General features: G+C 36.4%; 2 protein-coding genes across 2 annotated transcripts in view; one reads left to right on the top strand and one right to left on the bottom strand.

Moving 5' to 3' along the window:
* LOC112045030 (sprouty-related, EVH1 domain-containing protein 1) overlaps positions 1 to 5,116 on the top strand; it is a 45,106-nt gene extending 39,990 nt beyond the window's left edge. Inside the window, exon 12 of the mRNA XM_052886939.1 lies at positions 288 to 5,116. Coding sequence (XP_052742899.1) covers positions 288 to 420 — 133 coding nt within the window. The 3' untranslated portion in view covers positions 421 to 5,116. The remainder of the gene's footprint in view (positions 1 to 287) is intronic.
* Positions 5,115 to 26,267, bottom strand: LOC112045045 (neurotrimin). The gene is made up of 12 exons (XM_052886932.1): positions 25,764 to 26,267; positions 19,924 to 20,081; positions 16,327 to 16,384; positions 15,475 to 15,596; positions 14,377 to 14,518; positions 13,490 to 13,634; positions 12,219 to 12,349; positions 10,523 to 10,627; positions 9,357 to 9,479; positions 8,724 to 8,805; positions 7,899 to 7,951; positions 5,115 to 5,877 (listed from the first exon to the last, which is right to left on the bottom strand). Exons 1-12 carry the CDS (start codon positions 25,915 to 25,917, stop codon positions 5,681 to 5,683), a joined length of 1,470 nt encoding a protein of 489 aa, XP_052742892.1. The 5' UTR covers positions 25,918 to 26,267; the 3' UTR covers positions 5,115 to 5,680.
* Positions 26,268 to 27,921: the final 1,654 nt, after the last annotated feature.

Below are 27,921 nucleotides of genomic sequence, written 5' to 3'. Positions count from 1 at the left end.
TTTTGCTTCACTGCTCTGCTCCTATTGACCATAGCGTGATGAAAAGTATACTATAACCTGCCCAGGAGTATAAAGAATAATTGTACCAAGTTTCGTTAAAATTCGTCGAGTAGTTTTTGTTTCTATAAAGAACATACAGACAGACAGACAAAAATTTTACTGATTGCATTTTTGGCATCAGTATCGATCACTAATCACCCCCTGATAGTTATTTTGGAAATATATTTCATGTACAGAATTGACCTCTCTACAGATTTATTATCAGTATAGATAAATTCCTTTTACAGATGGCTCTGTATAACTCTGCTGTCTTTCCTGGTGCCGTGCCTCTGGTGTTACCTGCCGCTGCGGTGCGTGCACAAGGCGGCGCGCGCGGCCAAGATCGCTGGCGGAGTGCACGCGCCACACATCCACAAGTAAACGAACGTTCCACTGGCCACTACACAAGTAAACGAACGTTCCATTGGCCACATACACAAGTAAACGAACATTCCATTGGCCACACACAAGTAAACGAACGTTCCATTGGCCACACACAAGTAAACGAACGTTCCATTGGCCACTACACACCACATACACAAGTATACAGACGTTTGAGTGACCATAGACACACAAGTAAACGAACGTTCGAGTGGTGATAAACACCCAAGTAAATAAACGTTTGAGTGGTCATATATACACATGTAGACGAACGTTCGACTGGCCATAGATACGCTAGTAAACGAACGTTTCAGTGGCCATAAATACACAAGTAAACGAACGTTCCAGTGGCCATAGATGCACAAGTAAACGAACGTTTGAGTGGTCATAGATACACAAGTAAACGAACGTTCAAGTGGCCGTAGATACACAAGTGAGAGAACGTTCAAGTGGCCATAGACACACAAGTAAACAAACGTTTGAATGGTCATAGATACACAAGTAAACGAACGTTCGATTAGCCATAGATACGCAAGTAAACAAACGTTTGTATGGTCATAGATACACAAGTAAACGAACGTTCGAGTGGCCATAGATATACAAGTAAACGAACGTTCGAGTGGCCATAGATACACAAGTAAACGAACGTTCGAGTGGCGTGGAAGGAACGTTCAACTGGCCACAATTAGCTGAGTACATTATGTCACATGCAAAATTGGTTGTGATTGACATGCATTTTAAATTGACAGTTTATGGAGATTTGACAATTATTTGAGAAATAGGTAAACTGAATATTAAGTTTGTTTAATTAACTAATATTTTTTTTGAAAATTTAAACCTGAGAATTTATAACAGTTTGAAATACTAGTATTTAAGCAGATTATTTTCGAATATTTGATTTGAAACTTTCTCAAGTAATTGAAATTACTTTGGAAAATAACATTCCAATGCATAACAACTATCAAGTAAACTTTAATGAAAATCACATAAGAGAGCACGTAATTTTTTTTGCAAATAATCGTAAAAGCAACATAATATAAATAAAAGAGTATAAAAAAATGAACAATGCACAAGTGGCTAAAATTGTAGTAAAACATAATGTACTATAGCACAAGTGGCTGGGATTGTTGAAAAAAATGGTGGATTTAAAAAATAAAGCAATGACGCCAAGTTGGAACGATTTTGAAAAGAAGATGACTTTTTTGTTTTGCACAAATTTTTGAAATTACGCTGTCCAGTGTTACAAAATGATGGCATAAACAATCAAGATACATGAAATCCAGTTAATGTGAATTATATCAAAATATTTTTATTCTGAACTTAGAAAATTGATTTAACCTTGTATTTATTATAAAAAAAAGTTTACTACACAACACAACTGTATTTAAAATGATATATATAAAAGAATCTTCAAGAGAAAAATTCTATAAAATGAGAAAAAATCTATTTAAACTATGTATTATTGACTGTATTTTTTTAGTGATTTAGATTTTATTCTATATAATTTTTACAATACTGAAAAGAGATGTACGAACTATCCGATAGTAATGGTAACAGTTACTGAAAAAGAATATAAAATGAATGATTATATCAATATTTACAAATTTTAAAACAATTTTACTGATGTGACGATGTGGAGATTTTTTTGTCACTGAGAAAGCTATTTAAAAAAAAAAAGTTTTATATGTGTAATAGTTGATAGTCACAATTTTAAAAATTTATATATTCATTGAAAAAAAAACGTGAGTGTTGAAAAAAACAGTGCGGTGCAGTGAAGGTTTTTATGAACAAAATGGTGGTGTTGGACATTTTTTATAACGGCAACACCGGCGAGGGTAGTACAGATGGAACACTGACTCAATTTGTGGTGTGGCAACATATAAAATGTGGAACTTTTAGTGTTAAATCACATTTTTATACCAGTATTAAAAAAAAACATGTGCGACAATGTTGCCACTGTAAATGTTCGGAATTATATAATATTTATTTAAGAAAAAATTGATGGTGTTTTTTGAAAATTAAACTAACGAATTCTGCTTCTTAATTCGCCATGGTTTGCGTGCACTTATTTAATATATAACGTGCCATATATAAAGCTTCCGTTTTTTGAGAACTTGGGTGAATTGTGAAAAAAATTGGATATATATATTTTTTTTGCTCGTCGTTACATTTTCGTAAATTCTATTTATTCTATAGTAGAATACAAATTATATGTACAAGTTAACATAATTATTGTACTGTCAATGTTGTTGTGTTTAATTGTAATTAATTGTGTTAAAATAATTAATCTACCTTCAAACTACAAAAATTACATGCATTTATGTTTTGTACCGAAACATTTAGGTGCACTGTATTTAAAAAAACATCATTATTAAGAAAGTATGTTTGTATTTATGTATGTGTTGGTAACCTAAAGGTCTTTGGTATTATGATTATCAGTTCTGGTAAATTTTGATATTTAGGTTTTTTAAAATTTATCTAGGTCTGGTCTAGTAAAGCCTTAATCCTAACCAAACTACCTGCAATGAGAGCAACTGATTTAGCGTACCGGTACGTACGTTGCGTAGAAACTAATCAAGAGAAATAGGCTGAACAAACCATTATTACTATTTCTAAATCAATTCACTTAACAGGCGGTTTTTGAGAATTTTTCAACGTGTATAGTTACATTATATAATAATACATTTAATTTAAGATATTTTATTAATCCTAAAATATGTAAAAATAATTGATTTTTACTGATTTAGGCAAATAATAACTAATATTTTGGACATTTTCCGCTGCATTCGTAAGTAAATCGGGAACATTTTCTTTAAAAGTTTGAAGTTAGATTAAATCGTTACGTACAAATTTTGCATTTCTCGAAAGATCTGTTTTTTCTCATTTTTTTTAACATATACGGGTTTTGTAGATATGGAATTTTGAATTGCTATTTTTTAATGATTCGATTTTTTACTTTTTTTTATTGAAGAGTGAAAATATTTAATCGAAAATTATTCGTAATGTCACTTTGGACGATGTCATATTTAATTAGTGTTACTGTTGATGCAGATCGAGCGGCCATATTGAATTTTAAGCATACGTAAGGTTATAAGGAACCACCACTAATTTTCTAACGCCAATGTAAAATGTACCTTTTACCCCTTGTTTGATTATGAAACACGGCTAAAACTCACGTGATATAAAGTCGGAGTATGCCCGGTTAGTTTCGAACCCATACGGGGGCCTTAGTCATGAATTAGAATACAAAAACCAGCTCATGACTAAGGGCCTCGTATGGGTTCGAAACAAGTCGGGCATACTCCGACCTTAACGTGAGTTTAAACCGTGTTTCATAATTAATATGAATAACACTCAATCAAATCAAATCAAAACTTAAAATTCATTTACACTTCATCGGCCATTGCACCAAGTGGAATGTTATTGAATAAATAAAAACAGGTAGTAAAGAATTTGCAACTTTAATTCGAGGTAGTTTAGGTTCATTTTACTTTGACGTTTTAGTGGTTATACTATGCTATTAAATATGGTTTTTATTCCAATTGCTATAAAGTTGTAAATAGTATGCAAGCATTATTTCTTACATCTTGCATCTTTTAGAACATTCGTATGCAATTAGTATAAGAAAAATATTTTATAGATAATATTTAATTGTCTATTTGTCCATATTATGCTCAATTTAGCCGCTAGTTCTGCGTTAACCATTACAGTTAATCTGTTAAAATTTTATCATATATAAATGTTCATGTATTTTATTAAGATGTAAACACATTTAACACACGCGACTCGTCCCAACGAAGTATATCGGCTTCACGTTATGTGTTTGTAGTGTGATTCAGCAGATAATACGCGTCGCGTTTCGTTGAGCCGCGTGGCGTGTTTTGAGTGTGTCTTAGTTGTTAAGTCATAAATTTTAAATCACATTCTCGTTTCAATTCTAGTCTTTAATATTTCTCTCATTCATATTTTTTTTGTAAACGTAATTTAAAAAAAAATCAGTTTTATTGAAAAAAAAACAAAGAACCAAACATTTTTGTATATTTATAAAAAATTAAGATTTTTCCACGGAAACATTTTGGGTTGACGCTGTTGGGCTTTGCACACTTGCAACAAAAACATTGAAATTCAATATTTATTATATTTAAAAAAAAATGTAGATATATAAAATCTTCACAATTTTTGCAAGAAAAGGGCTCACTTGCGATAATTCTTGTTGATTTTGTATATAGTTTCACTGCAATGATATCCGAATCTAGTTATTTTGGGTGTCGTTTCACTGAAAGTCAGGATCGAACTCTGGTCATTATCACGGATAAACTCCCAGCGTGGAAAGCCTAACGACAAATACCTAAAATATCTCCGTTGTCATTACTCTGCATTCTGAGTTTGAATAATTAAAAAAAAAACTAAAAGAAATCGTGAAAATTCAACCATTTTTTAAAATATATGATATATAAAAAATTAATAAAATATAAAAAAATCATCATTTCTTTCGTGTTTTTAAGTGTTAACTAGAATATTAAAGAGACTATTATAGGTATCTTATAAGAAAGTTTAAAAATATGTGTTTTAGTCATTTAGTATTCTATATAATATTATAAGTATAATCTCATAAATAATGAATAAAACCAAAGTTAAACTGCAAGTTTGCGGTGTAAATGTGGTTGTTTAACTGTATAAATCATATAAAAAAACATTTTCAAAATAGTTTTATTTAGATTTCCCCATCAAATTTACACATATAATATTACAAAAATATAAATTAGATATTGACATTATTTTTTTCCCTATTTACAGAAGTCTTACCACATAATTATTAAGAAAATGAACCTATTTGAAAATTAGCACTTATCAATAATGGACTGATTACTTCATTTATTTTTAATTCCGGTAAAAATCTATAATAGGAAGGCATTTGACCTCTTATAATAAAATGACACACAATCATGTAGAAAATTTCACTTGAAAACTGGCCAATTTTGCTTTGAAAGTTTTAGAATTATTCGTAAAGAAAATTATACCTAAAGGCCTTTAAATACAGTCCAATATTTAATAAAATCCCAAATTCAGAGCAAATTCAACCTTAAGGATTGAGTTTAAAGTTGAATTTGCAAATGCAACTACTTGTATTGAGTGCCAAGAAGTTGTGTTTGGCACTCTTTGAGTGGGGACTTTTTTGGTCGCTGATTGTGCATCCACTTTTTAATAGGACATCAATAAAGGAAGGAGAATTATATTATGCCTGAAGTTTTTATAAAAGTTATTCTACCAAAATAATGAATGTCAAAACAACAAAGATGGCCGCGGAAAATGGCGTCTCCCGCGCTCCGTTTGACAGTTCATTGAGTCGTTCAAAAACGTGCGCTTGAGTTATGTTGTACGCCTCTTGAGGTACTATCTCTTCCAATATTGGAGTGATGTCTGTGTATTCTGATGTCGATGGCAGCGTTCTACCAACTGGAAAGAAATATACATATTTAATATAAGACTAGCGGACGCCCGCGACTTCGTCCGCGTAAAAATTGATGTAAACTTCTCTACCTCTACCTTATCCTGCTCGTAAACCTACCCAACCCTACCGTACCCTACCCTACCCCTACCTTACTCCTACCCTACCGCTAACACTAACCCTTCCCTCCCCCCACCTTACCCTACCCTAACCCTACCCGTAACCTATCCATACCCTATCCTACCCTACCCCTAATCTACCCCTACCCTACCCCTACCTTACTCCTACCCTACCGCTAACCCTAACCCTTCCCTACCCCTACCTTATCCCTACCCTATCCCTACCCTACCCGTACCCTACCCCTATCCTACTCCTCCCCTACCCTATACGTTCCATATCCTTCCCCTACCTCTACCTTGCCCCTACCCTACACTACCTCTACCTTATCCGTACCCTACCCTACCCTACCCTATACTTTCCCTAAATTACCCCTACCCTACCTCTATCCTACCCCTTCCCTACCTCTATCCTATCCCTACCCTCAGCAAAATTGGTCCAGCCTTTTGTGCGTGGTGCAATGACCAAAAGACTATAATTTCCCAAACGACTTCTATGCTAATACTATAAAGAGGTATAGTTTGTGTGGTTGTCGGGGGTAATCTCTGTATCTACTGGACCGATTTGGAATATTCTTTTACCAATAGAAAGCTACATTATTTGCGAGTGTCATAGGCTACGTTTGGTCCTCATATTCACACGGGAACGGGAACCTCGTAATTGCAACCGCGGGGCGTCATATAGCGGCATTTCTGCGACTTTCAGAAATTTTGTATTATCTCCGAAACTATATAACTAATTAACATACTGTAAAGGACAAATCTTATCTCTATAATATCCTTGTGATTATTAAATCATTTATTTTGATAAGGGTTTAAGTTTAGTTGTGTAAATAATGACGTAAACCTTAGTTTAAAATTTAAATAATTTATTAAAGTACTAAAGGTACTATATCTGCTAAAATATAAAAGATAGATATATGGTGTCGCGGACTTTTTTGTAGAACTTTTAAAGGTTCAAAAAGCCTCCATACATTTATTTCAGTTATATGCAATGGTTGAGGCAGCGCATGCGAATAAGTAAGTTTTTCGGTCTGACCTGTAAGAGAAAACCCGCGATATCTCAGTAGTTATATATGATAGAAATATAAAATATAGCCTATAGCACTCCCCGATAACGTAGCATTCTATTGGTGAAAGAATTTTTAAAATCGGTCCAGTAGTTCCGAAGATTACCCCATTTCAAAAAATTGTTACAAACTTACAAACTTACAAACTTACAAACTTACAAACTTTACCTCTTTATAATATTAGTATAGACTAGTATAGATATGTAGAAATTAATCACACGTCACTAATATTATAGTAGGCGAAAGTTTGTGTGTAAGTATGTTTGTTCCTCTTTTACGCTGCGGTTACTGAAGCGATTTGGCTTAAATTTGGAATGGAAATAGATTTTACTCTGGATTAACACATAGACTACTTTTTATCCCGGAAAAATCCATGGTTCCCGCGGGATTTGTGAAAAACTGAATTTTACGCGGACGAAGTCGCGGTCGTCCGCTAGTTTTTGATAAAAAAGACTATTGTTGAACTACTCCCAAGTGTTATACGTGTTAAAACACGTGTCATACTTGCAAACAATGTTTTTATAATACTTGGTTGATGAATGGTTAAAAAATCATCTTTTTTATCAGAAATTAAATATATTCTGTTTCATAGTTCGATATAGTAAATTGACATTTTTAGTGATACGGCTTTGTAGTAAAGTGAATTTTAAGAAGAAGAAGAAATACTTTATTGCACACAAAAATACAATTATAAAATAAAACAATAAAAAGATAAATTAAAACTTAGCATGCAAAGGCGGCCTTATTACTAAAAGTAATCTCTACCAGGCAACCCCTGACGAGAGAACTTGCGAAGAAAGAGCGGAAAGGTGCAATACAATATATGTAATTAATCATAATTACCTCCGGGTTCGGTAGCGAAATGCAGTACAGCCGAAGGTTTACTCCAACCGAACCTGTAATTAAGTAAGACGCGTGTTATTATATTCGCCACATAGACCAGGCGCTGTGAGCTATTGATTGAATTATTGTATTCATTTGTATTCATTAAGTAGTTTCGGAGTGTACAGTACAGTTAGTACAGTTTACATTTTTTTTTTTTTATTGTTGACAAGTTAGCCCTTGACTACAATCTCACCTGATGGTAAGTGATGATGTAGTCTTAGATGGAAGCGGGCTAACTTGTAAGAAGGAGGATGAAAATCCACACCCCTTTCGGTTTCAACACGGCATCGTACTGGAACGCTAAATCGCTTGGCGGTACGTCTTTGCCGGTAGGGTGGTAACTAGCCACGGCCGAAGCCTCCCACCAGCCAGACCTGGACCAATTAAGAAAATCTCAATATGCCCAGCCGGGGATCGAACCCAGGACCTCCGTTTTTTTGTAAATCCACCGCGCATACCACTGCGCCACGGAGGTCGTCAAAGTCACATTTGATAAGTATGCTTATTTTTAACTTTGTGTTTTTGACAATAATTGGCTATTAGTGTGATTATATCATCAATAATAAAAATACGAAGCGTTCGTTCAGTCCATATTCTCGACACCAAATGGGGTATAACAAAAGAATAGACCAATAGAGCTCTGGCACCATGCAGAATTTCGTAATGCATTTCTGATTTCAAAACAGTAAACAGATTGCGGTCATTGAATTATGCACTTTCAACACCTCACAGCACCTGGTCTAACACGCTTATTTACTTAACTTTAGTCTTTAAGTCAATTACCAGTTCCTTGAAGTGACAATAGCTTCGTACACTGTCGAAGGCGTGAGACCTCTGACCGTATACGTGGCGCTGTGGATAGGACCTGCGGAAATATGAAACGCACTTTGTTACTCGTATATTTTTAACCCTCGAGAACTGAATTAGATGCGATATTTTATTAGAAAGCTGGTTCTTCAGGGATGGTAATTTTGTTTCATCAAAATCGGTTCAGCCGTTTATAAGTCAGGTACCTATTAACCACCATTCATTGAGTGTATTTCAGTTATGTGCATTTTAAGATTTAAAATTTTAAATATCACGCGTCTCAATCGGTGAAGTGAAAAATATCGTGAGGAAACCTGCCAGAGAATTTACTTAATTCTCTGCGTGTGTGAAGTCTGCCATTCCCCTTTATTCCAGCGTGGTGGACTGGCCTAACCGCTCTCATTCTGAGAGAAGACTCGAGCTCAGCTGTGAGCCAAATATGGGTTGATAACGAACGATTATATTTTTGACCCTTGAGAACTGTGAAATCGACGTCACATGACTAAAGCCCCCAGGTTTTATACCAAAAACCTATACCACTTTTACTTAGCTTAGTAGTAGCGAGGAATGGCAGAAGAAATATGCAGAAAAATATCATAATGTCCTGACCGTCAGTGGAGTCCCCGGGCACCACGATCTTGCTCCACAGGTTGGCGGGGGGCTCCGTCGTGAACGCGTCGGGCTCCGGCGTGGACAGGCGCCCGTAGTAAGGCCGCAGCCACAGGTGGTACTCTATAGAGAATTTTTTTTATTTATTCTTTACAAGTTAGCCCTTGACTACAATCTCACCTGATGGTAAGTGATGATGCAGTCTAAGATGGAAGCCGGCTAACTTGTTAGGAGGATAATGAAAATCCACTTAGGTTTCTACACGACATCGTACCGGAACGCTAAATCGCTTGGCGGTACGTCTTTGTGGGTAGGGTGGTAACTAGCCACCGCCGAAGCCTCCCACCAGTCAGACCTGGACCTCAATGAAATGCACAAAATGTAGGCCTTCGTGGCGCAGTGGATTTACAAGAGGTCCTGGGTTCGATCCCCGGCTGGGTTGATTGAGGCTTTCTTAATTGGAGGTTTGGCTGGTGGGAGACTTCGGCCGTGGCTAGTTACCGGCAAAGACGTACCGCCAAGCTAAAGCTGTCTAAATATCAAAATCAAATTGTCTTGTATTTCGAAAGATCTGCTGCATAATTTTTATCCTTGAATCCTTTGTTAATTAGCTCAGTTTTACACTCATTTAATATATTTTTATTATTTGACTTTTTTTTTTAAATAAGAAAACATCGTGTTCAGATTGTACTCGGAGATTATTATAGCTTACTCGCAGCGCCGGATTAGCCAGATTACCAGGGCGGTAGGTAGCATTTTTTACAGGCCCGTGTTTATATGAGGGGCCCCGTGCCCGAGAAAAAAATGTGAAGGTCAATTTTAGTGGGCAATTTGGGCAATTTTTTGTTTTGCAAAATGCATAATTCATCAAATGAAAGAGCTTCATATAAGGATCATTTTAAAATGATCATTTCAAGCCTGATTCAAACTCAAAATGGTCTCAAGTAATAATAATCCTAAAATAACAAAAAAATACAGAATATAGCTTCCCCCTATTTGTAAATCTAAGGAAAATCTTGACCTTCAAATTTTTAAATATGAAGGTAATTTTTGGGGGGAAGACACAAATTAGAATTTGTTTTTTTAACCTAAAAGGGCCCCCTGTTTAATTTTGCTACAGCCCTACGCTAGTTTAATCCGGCACTGCTTACTCGTAGTTGTCTTACCAATGATAGTGGAGTAGGAATCCACCTCCCATATGAGAGTGAAGCTGGTGGAAGTCGCCTTGTTCAACGCGGGCTCCACTTTGAACGATGCCACATTGGGTACTCCTGCAAAGTTGATTTGTGATATTGGTAATTCATTGAAGATAGCTGGAATAGCATCATCATCACCCGCTTGATATCCTCGCTGGGGACCTAGTGAGGGGTCGATCAACACAACTTTCTGTTGCGGGGTCGCCATCCAGCACCTTGGGACCCCAACGTCCACTGGCTCTTCGAACTATGTAGCCTGCCCATTGACACTTGAGCTTAGAGACTAGCTCAACTTTGTCAGTAATTTTTGGCTCGTCTCGTCTCATAGCTCTTGACTTTTTTGAGCCTTCTTATGAAGGCCTCTATTTAGCGACCAAATCTTAGATTCGTAGATCATCACTGGCAACACGCACTGTTCAAAGACTTTTGTCTTCAAGCACTAAGGAATTTTGGACTTGAAAATGATCTAGGAGGCCCTCCTAGGGTGGGCCTGACCCCCGACATTAAGTTTATTATTAGTATATTATTAGAATTTCATATCGGCAGCCCAGAATACTAGGGTGGGCACAGGTCCATTCTTGGGTGGGCACGGCCCACCCGCTATATACGCCTATGGATGTCGCGAAGTTTCCCGAACCAGTCCAGTTGAACTGGATTCGGCGGTTCCACAGTCAATATAAGGTTTACAACCAATGGCGTAGCTACCCAGGGGCTAGGGCAGTGCAATGCCCTTACCAGAAAATCGCGATTAAACTGAACATAGAAAACTTCGAAAATGAAAAAAAAAAACTGATGTCAAAATTCATTTATTTCAAATAGGCTTAGTTTACAAGCTCTTAATAAAAAAAAATATTAATCTTAATCTATACTAATATTATAAAGAGGTAAAGTTTGTAAGTTTGTCACATTTTTTAAATGGGGTAATCTTCGGAACTACTGGTCCGATTTCAAAAATTCTTTCACCAGTAGAATGCTACATTATCGGGGAGTGCTATAGGCTATATTTTATATTAGTATGATATATATTCGCCGAGTTAACACAGTTTTTGTCATACAGGTCGGACCGAAAATCCTCTTAAGCAGACTTATTCGCATGCGCTGCCTTAACTATTGTGTAAAATTGAAATTAATGTATGGAGGCTTTATGTATCTTTAAAAGTTCTACAAAAAAGTCCGCGACACCATATATCTATCTTCTATATATTAGCAGATATAGTACCTTTTGTGTTTTAAAAATTATAAATTTTATATACTTAGGTTTGCGTCATTATTTATGCTACTTAACTTAAATCATTATCAAAATAAATTATTTAATAATCACAAGGATATTATGGAGATAAGATTTGCCCTTTATAGTATGTTAATTAGTTAAAAAGTTTCGGAGATAATACAAAATTTCTAAAAGACGCAGAAATTCCGCTACATGACGCCCCGCGCTTTCAATTACGTAGTTCCCGTTCCTGTGTGAATATGGGAATCAAACATAGCCTATGACACTCGCAAATAACGTAGCTTTCTATTGGTAAAACAATCTTTCAAATCGGTCCAGTGGATCCAAAGATTATAATTTTATAATATATCCAAAGATTATAATAGAAGTGGGGCCCCATATTTTATTTGCACCAGGGCCCTTGGTTACCTAGCTACGCCACTGTTTACAACATACCAGTCAGTTTGAAGGCGACGTCGGCCATGCCCAGCTTGTTCTCCGCGCGGAAGGTGTAGTTGCCGAGGTCGGGTCGCCGCACGCTGCGAAAGATCAGCTGGTGCACGTTGTCGCGCACCATTTGCACTATCCTGTGACGTCATAACAACTTTACATTGGGGTAAACGCATGCCCATATTCATAAACATAGATTAAATTTAAGCATCAATTTACTTCAAAGTAAAATGTACACTTACTACCGTTAAATACTGTTTAAAGATCACTTTAGTTAAAAGAAAATTGAGATCGTAAAGGAAAAATATTCCCAGTGCATGATCTCATAAAAGCTTGTTTGTACCTAATAGCTAATGAAGCTTGTAATGGGGATGATGACTAGGTTTGAATATATTGATTTTTTATGATACACTCGGGTAAATAAGGTCAATGTTAACTAATTTATACATAAAAAGCAAAGATTGTCTCCAGACAATCTTTGCTTTTTATTAATATAATTTTATAATCTTATTTATTTTTCAAATATCCATATTTGCAAAATAAATAAGATTATAAAATTTCAAAATCTATTAATTTTTTTTTTATCGTAATTAGATGAAATTTAATACAGTTCCTTACTTTAAATGTGACATTTTTCAATAAATGAACTATAAATATAAACGCACAAATAACAAAGAAATTAGTAATTTTGTTTGAACGCCCATACAAATCTAACGATCAGCGAGCCAACGACGTCACTAAATCGTGCCATTTTGTATGGAGCGTTTTTCAGGGATCCGCGGCAGCGTCGCAAATCTGACCCTTTAAATCCCTGTAGCTCTGAAAGTTATGATCGCAGATACCATGTTGCTTTTACAAAATTGCTTTGCTATTAGTAGGTATACTCTTAATTTATATACAATTTAAAAAACTGTCATCATCCCTATTCTTTGTGTAAAATCTCTTCAATACTCGTTATGTCGTAAGATCTGACACTTGTTATATAGTCGGAAGTAATCTTTTGACATTTCGGAACAACGTGAGCTGTGCAATACAATATTTGAGGTGTCAGTGGTGTCGCGCGGAGCCCTACCGCCGTGTGGAGGGCGCTGCGCTCCGTCACTGTACTGGCGGCTGTCCCTCACCTGTCGTCAATGCGGACAGGCCTCCCGTCTCTGTACCAGGCGGTGCGCGCGGCGGGTATGGCGAACTCCAGGCGGGCCGCCAGCGCCGCGCGAAGCCCTACCGCCGTGTGGACGAAGCTGCGCTCCGTCACTGTACTGGCGGCTGTCCCTCACCTGTCGTCAGTGCGGACAGGCCTCCCGTCTCTGTACCAGGCGGTGCGCGCGGCGGGTATGGCGAACTCCAGGCGGGCCGCCAGCGCCGCGCGGAGCCCTACCGCCGTGTGGACGAAGCTGCGCTCCGTAGACACTACTGGTGCGTCTGAAATGCGTCCACGAAGTCAGTGGCGGATTTAACATCAAGCCACGAGTAAGTTGAAGCCTTAGTCGAAAGATTTTCAGGGCTGGCTTTTCGTTTTACAGAAATAAAGACGATTACATACGAGTACAGTACATAGATGTACAACAACCTTAGATAGGAAATGTATGAATATTAATGAAATACTAAATAAAATGAAATTAGATTAATGGTTGCGAGCTAGGTTATAGAATTTCAGAACCTAGTCCATATTACCATTTATTTGTTTTCGAGCAAGAGTCTTCTCTTAAAAATTTGTCACCTGTCAAGTGCTAACACCGTTAAAAGCCGTTCATAAATAAGAACGGCTTTTTTGGTGTTAGATTAAGAATTTACTAATAGGTAACGATGCGTCAGCTTTACAGTCATCAAATTTTTTGTTTTAATTAGTAGTAATAAAAAAATTGATTTTAGGAGGTTTAAAACGCAAGCAACGCAACAGAACAATATAGGGTCTAAGGTTCGTTAATTCGGCGGTCTTAGGACTGCCAGCTACTTTAGGTAGGTACTATCAGTGGCGTGCATAAGTTTGTTAATTATTGGGTATGCGCTAATAAGTCAATTTAAAGAAACTGTGAAATAAGCTTATACGAATCATTTGCTAGGGTATGCTGTGTTTTAATGCATGTATGAAATATGTACTATGTAGATTGTAGGTATATGAAGTCCTCATTCGACAGTCTCATAAATATAAATTTCTACTCACCCTGTATAACAACAGTAATAGCCGCAGTGACGGCGTCCCCCACACCGTTGCTGGCCGTGCACTCGTACACTCCTGCCAGTAAACGGTGCTCTGCGCGGAATCGAATCCGCGACCTGTGTTCTAGCAGCGCCATCTGTTCGCCCTATTAGTAAAATTTTCGTTTTTAGTTACAATGATTTTGATTACCTACCCGCAGGCTAATTAACTAACATTGACCTATGTTAGTTAGTTGAGTTTTGACGCGCTAGTGACATGCCTAATAGCTTCTCCTTCAAGAGCTTCCTCCTTCAAGAGGAAGGTTTAAATAGGGGCTCTTTTTTCCTTTATACAGAACCCTAAACCTACATCGGTTTAGGGTTCTGTATATCAAAAGGAAAAAAGGCTCAGACTAATTACTTAATGACCTGCTTCGCTAGACGTAACTTTTCTGTCAATCTAATGCAATTATAAAAACTGTCTATATAAGAATCGATGTTTCTTATTTGTAATCGTGTTCGTCGGTTAAAGAACTCCGTAAAAATGCCTTTTTGTGTAGTTGAATGTGAAAAAAAAAAAAAAAATACCGACCGAATTGAGAACCTCCTCCTTTTTGAAGTCGGTTAAAAATGGTCAACAACTTCTAGCTTAGTATAAGGTAGACAGGTACTTACCCGAATGAAGCTATGATAGCCCAGTGGATATGACTTCGGCCTACGATTCCGGAGGGTGTGAGTTCAAATCCGGTCCGGGACATGCACCTCCAACTTTTCAGTTGTGTGCATTTTAAGAAATTAAATATCACGTGTTTCAAACGGTGAAGGAAAACATCGTGAGGAATCTTTCATACCAGAGAGTTAATTTTCTTGTCTTAATTTTCTGCGTGTGTGAAGTCTGCCAATCCGCATTAGGCCAGCGTGGTGGACTATTGGCCTGGCCCCTCTCATTCTGAGAGGAAACTCGAGCTCAGCAGTGAGCTGAATATGGGTTGATAATGATGATGATGAGGTATATACCTAATCTAAGCACGTTTTCTTCAAAAATTACAGATAATTTTGTTCAAGAATTTGGGTGCGATACTAGTCCTTATGTAATTAGTCTGAGGTAAAAGGTAATACTTGCATTTTTCTTCCACGTAACGATGGGTATGGGGCTGCCGGTGGTCTCACAGCCAATGTCGACGTACTCCCCCTTCTTCACTTCCAAGAACCCGTCGTCCGGCACTGTCCGGACTGTGGGAGGGTCTGGAGACAATGTATTCATCATCAAGATAAATTGTCTCACTACCTTAGACTAACAACCTATAGACTCGCAACACCTAAAAATTTTCACTCCAAACGTAAGCCACTTCTGTGACTATGTTAGCGCAAGAGTTAAGTGTCGCCGCACACGGGCCACAAACAGCCACAAACGCCGCTACAAGAAGCAAGAAGGGGCCACAAAAGTAGCTAAAGCACGCCACAGCCACTTGTAGCCGGTGGTCGACACTTGTGGTCGGTGGCTGCTACTTTTTTAACCCATACATGCAATATCATAATCGCGCAAGTGTCGTGTGGCGGCGTTTTGTGTCGGCGTTTAATGGCCGGTGCTGTCCACAAGAAGCGAGCAGCGACGATTAGCGTGTGGCGGCCACTGGCGTCAACCATGTGCGGCGAGTCCATATAAAATGTATGAAAACTACAGGAAATATGCCGGAAGCGGCGTTTTGTGGTTGTGGGCGTGGTGGCCCGTGTGTGGGATCCCTTAGCTACACACAAGTGTAGCAATGCATCAAGGGCTCCCATTTCGGGGTACATACATCCAAAGTGGAAGGAACGAGACCTTGAGGAAGTAGCCCGATGCGTTGATACCATCCCTTAATTCCATTAATAATATAAACGCGAAAATTTATATGGATGTTAGATTATTGATACTCTTACGCGCAAAAACTACTGAGGAAATTCGGCTGAAAATTGTTATGAGACCATTACTTACATTGAACCTGTATGGAATGCGTTTGTCTTATTGGACCCCATGGTTCTGGACGTATGACCTGAAATTAATCATAATAAAATCTGTATATAATCCGTTTTTTTGTGATTTTCTTATTTTGTGATCAAATATGAATAATTAATCAATTAATCAATTAAGTTCCTCGATTACAGGTGGTATTAACCTAAAATAAAACATTCATTATTTATGTTATTGTAGAAGGGAGATGTCACTGTTGGTACAAATAAGAGGGTATTTGATGACTAGAGCTCAGTTGTTTGTAAGGCAGCGTAGACATCGTCACGCTGCCAGTTGCGTTAGTGATTTTGCGCAATTACGTTTGGTGTTGTAATTATTGTTTATCATAATTTTTTTTGGTGTGGGCATGGAGAACATGTCGAACAGGGAGGGTGAGTGTTTATGCATTCTAAAGGGATCCCTTAAACCTACCCCCAAAGTCACAAGTCCTGGCACCTGCTCGAAGAGGTTCTACGTTCGGCTGTATGTATGTTTTTTTTTTTTTTTTTTTTTATGTATGTCCAGCGATAATTCCGTCAATTACGGACCGATTTTGAAAATTTTTTTTTTGTTTTGAAGGGTTTACTTCCAGGGTGGTCCCATTTTTTTCATGTCGGGATCTGATGATGGCATCCTGGGGAAATTGTGGGGAACTTTCGAAAGTTGTAGAGACGGCTAGTGCGTTTGTTAGTGTTTCCATGAGGTATTTTAAACCACTACAATTTTATGAAAGTCTGGAGTTGGTCTGATGATGGAGCCGAAACACAGACGATGGAACTCGTCAACGATTTACAGCAGTCACCTTTTGCTTGGGCTTGATTAATTTGTATTGATGAGTACTTTCCACCTATATGGGTTGTGACTGTATTAAGGGTCTGGTGATGAAGACGAGGGACAGTGAAGAGAACTCCTCGACGGTTCACAGTAGCTACCTCGTGTTTGGACTTGATAAATTTGTACTGATGAGAACTTTCCACCTAGATAGATTGTGACTGTATTAAGGGTCTGGTGATGAAGACGAGGGACAGTGAAGAGAACTCCTCGACGGTTCACAGTAGCTACCTTGTGTTTGGACTTGATAAATTTGTGTTGATGAGAACTTTCCACCTAGATGGATTGTGACTGTATTAAGGGTCTGATGATGAAGACGAGGGACAGTGAAGAGAACTCCTCGACGGTTCACAGTAGCTACCTTGTGTTTGGACTTGATATATTTGTATTGATGAGAACTTTCCACCTAGATGGATTGTGACTGTATTAAGGGTCTGGTGATGAAGACGAAGCACAGTGAAGAGAACTCCTCGACGGCTCACAGTAGCTACCTTGTGTTTGGACTTGATAAGTTTGTATTGATAAGAACTTTCCACTTAGATAGGTTGTGACTGTACACACGCAGTAGGTATGCTAACACTAAAAATAAAAAAATAAAAATTTTAATAAAAAAAATTCAACCGACTTCCAAGTCAAATAACTTTAACTAAAAAGCAAAAAATAACATCCTATCTATGTGCTACCTTCTGATCAGTTTGAAGGCGGTGCCAAGCCAGTGTCGTGTTTTAATTAAAGCTGTTTCTGAAAGAACCACAGACATTTTGTAGTTAAAACGTGTTTAATTAAAACATCACTGGCTTGGCACCGCCTTCAAACTGATCAGAAGGTAGCACATAGATAGGATGTTATTTTTTGCTTTTTAGTTAAAGTTATTTGACTTGGAAGTCGGTTGAATTTTTTTTATTAAAATTTTTTAGCAATCGCCATTCGCCAATCGGTGCCCATACCATAACTATATTCCATACTAGTAGACGCCGCGCGGTTTCACCCGCGTGGTTCCCATTCCCGTAAGAATACGGGGATAAAATAGCCTATAGCCTTCCTCGATCAATGGGCTATCTAACACTGAAAGAATTTTTCAAATCGGACCAGTAGTTCCTGAGATTAGCGCGTTCAATCAAACAAACAAACTTTTCAGCTTTATAATATTAGTATAGATTCTCGAAATACGTAATATTCAAATCGACGACTAATCTCCAGCCACGTTCTATATTCAAAACTTCGAATCTCTATGGTCGATGTTTTGTAGCCTTTAACAAGTGCGTAGGTATGGTTTAACTGTTAAAAATAGATTAATTGTTAATTGTACAACATACGGGGGAGCATCGCGAAACATTTGACCAATTAATTGGTTAATTGCATGATTGTACGCATGATAGTTTAGCGTTTTGAACTGCCCGCCTAGTGTTGTGCCACTATTGAATTATCGAAACGAATTTGTATCGATAGTTCTGTGTTATAATAAAAAATGTAACAAAATATTACCTACAAATGGTTACATAATATTTTACTATACCTTATTTTAAATTTAAGTTGGATACTTGTTAGGATAACGACTTGGGTGTAATATGCATTGTGTTAAGGCTTTTATTAAGAAAACAGCACAGTTTGATTATTACAGCATTCAAGCAAGCTTGAATTCTCCTCATTCAGTTATTATCAGTTACACGCAACATCACATTTTATACAAGATTATTATTTACTGGTTTATTTAAATAAAAGTTTTTTTTTACAAATCCGTATAACCAAATCAAAAATAAAGAAAAATCAAACTTGAAAAAAGGAAGTTCATATTCGATTCGTATTTTTTATTATAGTAGGTAATCGAGATTACTATCGATAGATATTAAAAATAATATTAATATCGATAGTGATCTCGATTTCTGATTCTGAATCTAATTTGCTGAAAAGTCCGAAACAAACATAACGATGGACTAAAGACATCACTAATTAAAAATTACGTTAAGGCCAGTTCAAAGGGCTGGCGGCTGATAAAGCTAATAAATAATTGTTCCCGTTGCATCCGCTTTTTGCAATTGAATTGTGGGCATATTTCACCGTGAATTGTTTTCTAAAAACGGATATTCATTCAAATTTTGCATCAGATATAATGGTTTTAAATATTTTTAAACAGTGTTGGGTTTTTACGGTTTCCACCAAATAAATATATAGTTTAATTTCATTTAAATGTCGTTTTGCTACGGTGTTTGTAGTTTATTGAAACGAGTATAAACGTACTCGTATGGATGGCAAGAATCGATATTTCATATATAGCCCCCGGTATGAATAAAATATGGGCAGTAAAATTCGATGAACGAACCAACCAAAACGCCTGTCGGCCATGATGGTCTATATTTCAATTGTGTCATGACGTCACAATATGGACAACAACTTTTTGTCGCTTGGAAAAATTTAAAAATACATGTTTTTTAAATTAAGTTTTATAAGAAATCCTCAACGTTTATTAATCAATATCATATATTTCGGACCCTTATTCCATGTACTACACGAAATTAATATTGTATATTATGTTACTAGCTGACGCCGCACGGTTTCACGCACGTGGTTCCCGTTTCCTTAGGAATACGGGGATAATATATAGCCTATAGCCTTTCTCGATAAATGGGCTATCTAACACTGAAATATTTTTTCAAATCGGACCAGTAGTTCCTGAGATTAGCGCGTTCAAAGAAACTCTTCAACTTTATAATATTAGTATAGATATTTCATTTCAGTCAACCACCCTATTACCTCACACGTGTAATCCGCGGTGTCGGGGGGTAGCAACCCCTCGAGCTGAAGGCTGAAGTTAGCGAACATGCGCGCGCGCAGCGGGAGCAGCAGGTTCGGGTCGCGGCTGTCAGCGAGCAAGGAGCCGTTCTTGTACCAGCGCACGCGGATGTCTCCTTCTGAGGCAACACAATCTCTTCAACGCACAGAAATCTTATTAACAAGACCATAGAACGTTCACAGGCACTTCATGAGTGACGCCACGCGGTTTCACCCGCGTTGTTCCCATTCCCGTTGGAATACGGGGATAATATATAGCATAAAGCACCCGGAGATTGTGTACCTTCCCAGAGAATGAATTTTTCAAATCGGTTCAGTAGTTTCAGAGTCTATACTGTTATCGCCGCATTGCAACGACTTGCGGTAGAGACGGCTTCAGTGTGGTGGCGTTCGAGTCGTCTACATTTCTTGTTGTGTAATTCTTTATGGGTTACTTGGGATAGGCGGGGAGAGTGACTTGAGTGGAAAAGGGGAGTGTTTGTAAACAGTCAAAGGTACCTTTAACCCTACACACAACGTTCACAAGTGCGTAACTTCGATCATTCTTTGCCATTCTAGGGTCTTATTTTGGTTACAGTTTGATTTGTTAATTAAGTTGTCCTGTCAAATGTTGTTAATCATACCCTTTGTTCGACATTTATTTTCTTATATTTGTAATCACTTCAGAGTCTGCTAAAAGACCATAGAAGGTTTCTATAGTACTTCATGTATAGACTAGCAGACGCCACGCGGTTCCCGCATAGTTCCCAAAGGGGTGTGGATTTTCATCCTACTCCTACCACGTTACCTCGCTTCCATCCTAGATTGCATCACCACTTACAATTAGGTGAGATTGTCAAGCGCTAACTTGTAAATAATAAAAAAATAATAATAAACTAAAAAAATAAAACAAAAAAAAATCAGAACAGTTAGGTAGATATCAAGAATAGAGTTCGATGTCGATTGGAGTCTATCTTTGATAACCGCTTCCGTGTTAGCAAATAGGCACCATATCCTAATGCGGGCTCACTACGTCTCACAACGTCATTTGGCGGTCAGTCCGGTGTGGGTACATACACAATATCATATTAGATTTAGAGTCCATCAGATGGGCTTATAAGTTGTAACACAAAGCATAGAAAACGCTAACGGTGATTTATACAATCCCTTAATTTGCGTTTGGGTGGAAATGAAAAGAATTCCTACATGTATAAAATTTTCGATAAGATTTTCATACACTTATGATATCTAATCAGTTGTGAGTGCACTTGACCAATGACCAGTATTATCCAGAGTTTCCCAAACTTTTTTGTGTCGTAGACCCCTTTGCCATGTTTTTTCGTGTAGGGTAGACCCCTACTTATTTGATATTGATTTTCTGTATCAACTTACACAAATACACAATTTACACAATTTTATAAACATATATAATATTTTTTTTACTTCATAGTTACTTTTAAAATAATGTAAGTATATGTTTTGATATTATAAGATAATATGGATGTATAAAATAGGTACTATCAGTGTATGTGTTATGATCATTTTCATTTAATGGACCCCCAAATTTTTTTCGCTGACATAGACCTCTTGCAGTTTGTCATAGACCCTTGGGTCGATATAGACCACTTTGGGAATCACTGATTATAGACAGATATAATATTAACAAAACAGTGGTACCTACCTAATACCTATATCTCTTAATTACTGAAAGCATATACGTAAACATAATTACCAAAAGTTCAGAGGGGACTATAAAAATGAAAATACAACAAATGTTTATAATAATTTTATCTATATGTTTGAGCTAATCTTATTAGAAACAAGAGGGCGTAAGGTCAGAAAATGACAAAAACTTTTAACGCAATTAACGCCCGAAATAAGTTTTGTTACGGGTATTAACTTTAGTTTGTGGCGTCTTATCTTATTAATATGCATATAATTGCCTTAACTGTTTATCCTATTATTAATTGCCTCGAGATGGTGCAGTAGCTAGCCTATAAGGCTTCGAAACACGAGGTCCTGGGTTCGTTGATCGAGCAGCGAAATAATGAGCTTTATTCTTATTGCAAATAGAAAATACGCAATAAGAATTGGAGTATGAACGTTAAGGCGTCAGACCCGGTTATTATCGGTTACATTTGAATTTGATAGTCATTTGATAATTATCTAGTGCCTGAGTCCAAATCAAAAAATCAAAAAAAAGTCAGTTCAGTAAATACTTCGTACTGGCTCTTTAATCTATGGTAAATCCAGAAATTACCCTCTACAACACCACAAACTTCCTTATTATATTAGTATAGAAATATAGGTTTCACAGTGATTGCATCGCAAAATTGGAGTAAGAAAAATAATAAGGAAATCAAAGATATTGGTTGAACTTCTTATTTAGACTGCATCATCACTTAACATCAGGTGCAAATGCAGTGAAGCGTTACCATATCGATGAATAGAGAAAAAAATGGTACCCTGTCTGTACCTCAGTGGGCCCCATTGAGGCACAATTGGTACACAAAGATCCGAATCTGTCCTCCCTTCCTGCTACTAACGACAACATTGATGTATGAATACAAGTACTTTCATATGGATACGTCTACTCACAAATTGGCAGTGGAGTGCACTTTATAATATGTATACCTAAGCTTAAAATATTAATACTTATAAAAATTGTCCAATTTAAATATTTTTCTCGTATAACAGTTTTATATATTCCTTGAAGGAGGAGAGGGCACTTTTGCCACCCAATTCCCATGAGAACGAGATTTAGCAGAAAGCTTGTTCAATTAAGTTGAATTTACATAGTCTTGAAAGCTTTGTAAAGTGCCAAGATTTTCGGTAAAAAAATTTCAGAATCGGTTCAGTAGATCCAGATCTTAATATTTTTGGTATCATAAATCTTCTTAATATTTAGTATAGTCATAGTATAGATTTGAAAAATATAAAGTAGTGTCAAAGCAAGAAGGCTCTATCAAACACTTACTGCCATATCCATACAACTATTATTATTTACTTAACGTTCATATTTTTGTTTTACTAGTGAGGGCGACACAGCGTAACGCGTGACTAACACAAAAATGTCCCGCTTATGTGCCTTTTGTGAACACACACACATACACTTATAATACAGCATATTCATTTTCGTGCCCTATCTAATCGGTACTTGCAATCACAGATTTACTATTAAACTTAGTGTTATGTTTGGATAATTTTTCACAAAAACAATTTTTTTTTCATTGTTTTAAACCAAATTGGTACCGATAAGATAAAAGGCCGCTGAATCGTAATGCGTTTCTCTTATTCATTAGACAAATTATATTATTGTAAGTAATATAATTTAGTATAATTGTGTCTTTTCTATTTAATTTATTTTAACTTTATTTCATCGCTATTAACGTCAATAGTGAGTTTAACAGTATCGAATGCGCTATGATGCGAGCCCAAAAATTGCGAAAATTTTCAGTCTGTTATATTATTTTATGAATTATTCCACAAATATCGATATTTTTTTTCTACACCACTACGTGAACTACCATAGACAAACTATAATAAAATTATTTAAATAACTAAGCCCATTTTCTGTCTACATGAAATTATAGGTCTCTCTTTCATATAACGGGTTGGGCGTAAAAAATAAATTACATAAAGATCTACTCTGTAATCTAATCATTAATAAAAACGACTGTTACAGAAATTATGTGCGGGCTATTTGTTTAAACTAATTTGAAAATATAATGGCAACTTACAGACTGTTCTGTGGTATCTAGAGAATTTATGAGATGTGATTTTACTATTATTATTATTAGTATTATACAATACTAGCGGACGCCCGCGACTTCGTCCGCGTTTAATTCAGTTTTCACAAGTCCCGCGGGAACCATGGATTTTTCCGGGATGAAAAGTAGCCTATGAGTTAATCCAGAGTAAAATCTATTTCCTTTCCAAATTTGAGCCGCTTTATAGGAGAGAGGATTATGGAGTTTAGACCCACCACGCTGCTCTAATGTGGGATGGCGGGCTGATAATGAGCGGGATCGACAGTTAACACCAGAACTTCCCAACTCCGGGCTGAGAATTTTTACTTGAATTTATTAGAAGAAAGAAAACCTCACCTCATACCTATACATAGATTGACCCAGGACTCGAACCCAGGACCTCGTGATCTGAATTCCGAAGTCACATAGGCTATCCAACAAAGCATTCAGCAGTTGGGCGCTATTCATCGTGATATAAAAAACGTTTCGTCTTCGAGGGCCCTAAGGCTTGTCGTTATAAAACGAAGATTACGTTGTAAAATCAAGCGGCGTATGATAATTCAAATGAGCTCTAAATAACAATAATTTATTTGGACCAATCTACGACTCTGAATAATGAAGCGTATAATAGGAAGGCTCGGTAATATATCCACAGCATTTTTAGTAGGTAGTTTCAAATTAATACTTTGTTATTCTATCTTCAATTTTTTCAAATTCGGTTCTACGTTTATGTACGCTGTATGTATGTCCAGCGATATTTCCGTCATTTGTGGACCGAATTTGAAAATTCTTTTTTTTACTAATACTGCTGAATAGTGGCAAGTAGTATACAAAAAGGTTAATTTTAGACTAGGCTACGCCCCGCATAGTTCCCGTTCCCGTGAGAAAACGGAGATAAAATACAGATTTTAACACTCACAAATAACGTGGTGGTGGGGTAATGGTAAAATAATTTTCAGAATCGGTTTAGTTGATCCTGAGAATACAATACCACAAACTTTAACTCTCTAAAATATTAGTATTGAAGAACAAAACCAATTAATGCAACGATTAAAGAATGAATTCTGCAGAAAGAAATAGATAGTTTTGCGTTTTTTTTTTAACCCTCTAGTGACGTTCTCGAGGTACAATCCTTATAGATTTACTTTGTTGTTTTGTCTAGCATTTACACTATAATGTTTCTCAGTTTAATAATGTCTTGACTCTAGGCAAGACATTTTTACACTAGGAATGACTAACGTTATACTTACATGAGACCGGTCATCCATTCCGCTCGGTAGACCTTATAGATCTACAATTTTTGGCCCCCAAAGCCGGGCAATAGCTAGTTAGGTTCCAACAACTTCTATGGTACCTATAGGTATTGGTTTAGTTTATGTAGCTACGTCATACGTATACTTCAATGAAACGCCTAATTCTTAACAATAAAAACGTGCCTCGAGCACGCGATAAAGCATTAAATTCGTTTATGCCTTTAAACTAACTCCCAAAGGAGGCCGAAACGTTCTATTCATTGTGCCATTTATTATAATTTTTAACCGACTCCTCGAGGTTCTTTGATCAGCTGTTTCTATATTGTGTATAGTACCTACATTGTATTATTATTTTTTTAAAGATTTATGCAATTTTTCGAGATGAAGTTGCATTGCAACGCTGAATAACTTGTCGTAATTACTGATTTAAAAATCAGAACATGCAGTACAACTTAGAAGATACCTACAAGATAAAAATGAGCAGGGAAAAGTATATTATAGTATAGGTATCATGGGGATTATGTCTGTTATCTGGCTAATGGGTGATTACAAAAAAATTAAAGAAAAGAAATCGTTTACTTACAACTCGCACACGGAGGACAGAAAGAGTTATATTTTAATTGTACCTACCTAATTCATTGAGTGGAGTGAGAGAGTGTATATCTAGTACAGTGTACATACCTACTCAACCAAGCCAAATCTCAAATCAAACATATAATTTTTTTTAATCATGGATTTTTCATCGTTTTTGAGCCAGGAATCAAACCCGGAACTTCCCGCGCACATCACTGCCTGTTCAAAAGTATTCCCTCTTACCAACCTGTGTTATCTGTATAACAGGGTAATAGCACCGTATCGTTTTCATATGCTTTCACTGTAACTGGTACACTTTTAAACACTTTTTCACATAAAACTATTTCCACTAAAAACATTAATAAACAAACTTTATGAAAAGCCATTTCTATATATTTCATTATTTACACTACAAAATATCGATAATTTAATTGTGATACTATTTACAACACTAACTTTGATCACTATGAAAAAAAATGTTACGTTAATTAATATTTTTTTTTATTTAAATTCAGCATCAGCACCAAAATATATCAGATCGCCAATAAAAAAAAATCGCGTAGAAAGTTATAAAAAGAATAATTAATTTAACATCAAGAAATGAAAAAGACTTTAATCACTGCAGAAAAATAAACACTATTGTCTATGTCACTATTACAAAAAAAATGTTAGTTCACTTCATTCGATGTTTGAATTTAGAATTATTGTCACTGGACGCGAGCTACATGTAAAAGAACAGCGTTCATCTGCTCCCGGGCTCGCGCATACAATGAGTAGATAGGTTTCTGGAGGCACAATGAGAAATATTTTATATTTTTTTAAGATTGTGACCAGTTCACAGTAAAACCGACTGGTTTATGCTGTATTATGGTTAGGCTTAATTTCAATATGTATTTTGCAGAATATAGAAAAAGCAAAAGATTAAAGCAAAAGTCACGGAATTATTAATTAACATATTAGTAAAACTGTCATATTACCTACTCAATAAAAAAATAATTGAACGGTCTTAATTATTATATTGACTTTAACTTTAGCATCTATTTATAGATAGCAGCTTTACATTATCGTACGATGTGAAGCTCAGTGTACCTTCAACTTTAACGCATCCCGTCAATTAATTGATTCACCTTTATAAAGGAGTCGGCATGTAAAGAAGATTAGTCATTTAAAACGCCTTTCGGGATCGTGTGTCAATTTTATGTGCATTTCCTTGCTCTATGGTCATTGTCATCAACTCTATTCTTAAATACTTTGTATGTTTGGATATTTGTTATTCGAGATATTCAAACGCTTTTTAACCGACTTCAAAAAGGAGGAGGTTCTCAATTCGGTCGGTATTTTTTTTTTTTTTTTATGTATGTACACCGATTACTCAAAGACGCCTGGACCGATTTCAAAAATTCTTTTTTTGTTTGAAACGGTATAGTCCCCATCTGGTCCCATTGCCATCATGTCAAGATCTGATGATGGAATCCTGGAGGAATTGAGGGGAACTTTCGAAAATTATATGGGTGTCTAGTGTGTTTGTAAACTTTTCCATTTAGTGCTTTAAAGCACTACAATTTCATGAAGGTTTAAAATCGATCTGATGATGGAGCCATAAAACAGACGAGGGAACTCCTCGGTGATTTACAGCAGTTACCTTGTGTTTGGGCTTGATTAATTTGTATCAATGAGAACTTTCCACATAGATAGGTTGTGACTGTCATTTAGGGGTTTGGTGATGAAGACTAAGGACAATTAAGGGAACTCCTTAACAGTTTACAGTAACTACCTTGTGTTTGGCCTTGATTAATTCGTATTGCTGAGAACTTTCTACCTAGATGAGTTGTGTCTGTTATTAGGGGTCTGATGATGAAGACCAAGGTCAATGAAGGGAACCCCTTGACGGTTTACGGTAGCTACCTTGTGCTTGGGCTTGATTAATTTGTATTGCTGAGAATTTTGTACCAAGATGGATTGTGACTGTCATTAGGGGTCTGATGTATTCGTTTGAGATGAAATTTTACACTAAAAATGGAAAAATAATAAAAATTTTAATAATAAAATACAACCGACTTCAAAACCTAAAAACGCACCCACTAAACTAAAAAGCGAAAAATAACATCATAATATGTTCTACCTGCTGATTAGATTGAAGGCGGTGCTTAGCTGGTGTTGTCTTAATTTAAGCCATTTCTGACAGGACCACATGAAACAACACTGTCTGCAAAATTTAAATCTATAAGATATTCTCACATGGCTTGAATTAATACATCACCGGCTTAGCACCGCCTTCATACTGATCAGCAGGTAGAACATATTATGATGTTATTTTTCGCTTTTTAGTTTAGTGGGTGCGTTTTTAGGTTTTGAAGTCGGTTGTATTTTATTATTAAAATTTTTATTATTCATTCATGATTCAA

This window comes from Bicyclus anynana, chromosome 18 (assembly GCF_947172395.1).
Source record: "Bicyclus anynana chromosome 18, ilBicAnyn1.1, whole genome shotgun sequence".
Lineage (NCBI taxonomy): Eukaryota > Metazoa > Arthropoda > Insecta > Lepidoptera > Nymphalidae > Bicyclus > Bicyclus anynana.
The sequence above is the reverse complement of the archived record's forward strand: the minus strand, read 5'-3'. Positions and strand labels throughout refer to the sequence as shown.

Excerpts from the sequence above, each read along its gene's own strand:
- LOC112045045 (XM_052886932.1), bottom strand. The coding sequence starts at position 25,917 with ATGAAATATATAGAAATGGCTTTTCATAAAGTTTGTTTATTAATGTTT. Across the intron at positions 10,628-12,218 it reads CGTCGCCTTCAAACTGACTG|GAGTACCCAATGTGGCATCG; the intron begins GTATGTTGTAAA and ends TCAACTTTGCAG. Across the intron at positions 7,952-8,723 it reads ATTGTCACTTCAAGGAACTG|GTTCGGTTGGAGTAAACCTT; the intron begins GTAATTGACTTA and ends ACTTAATTACAG.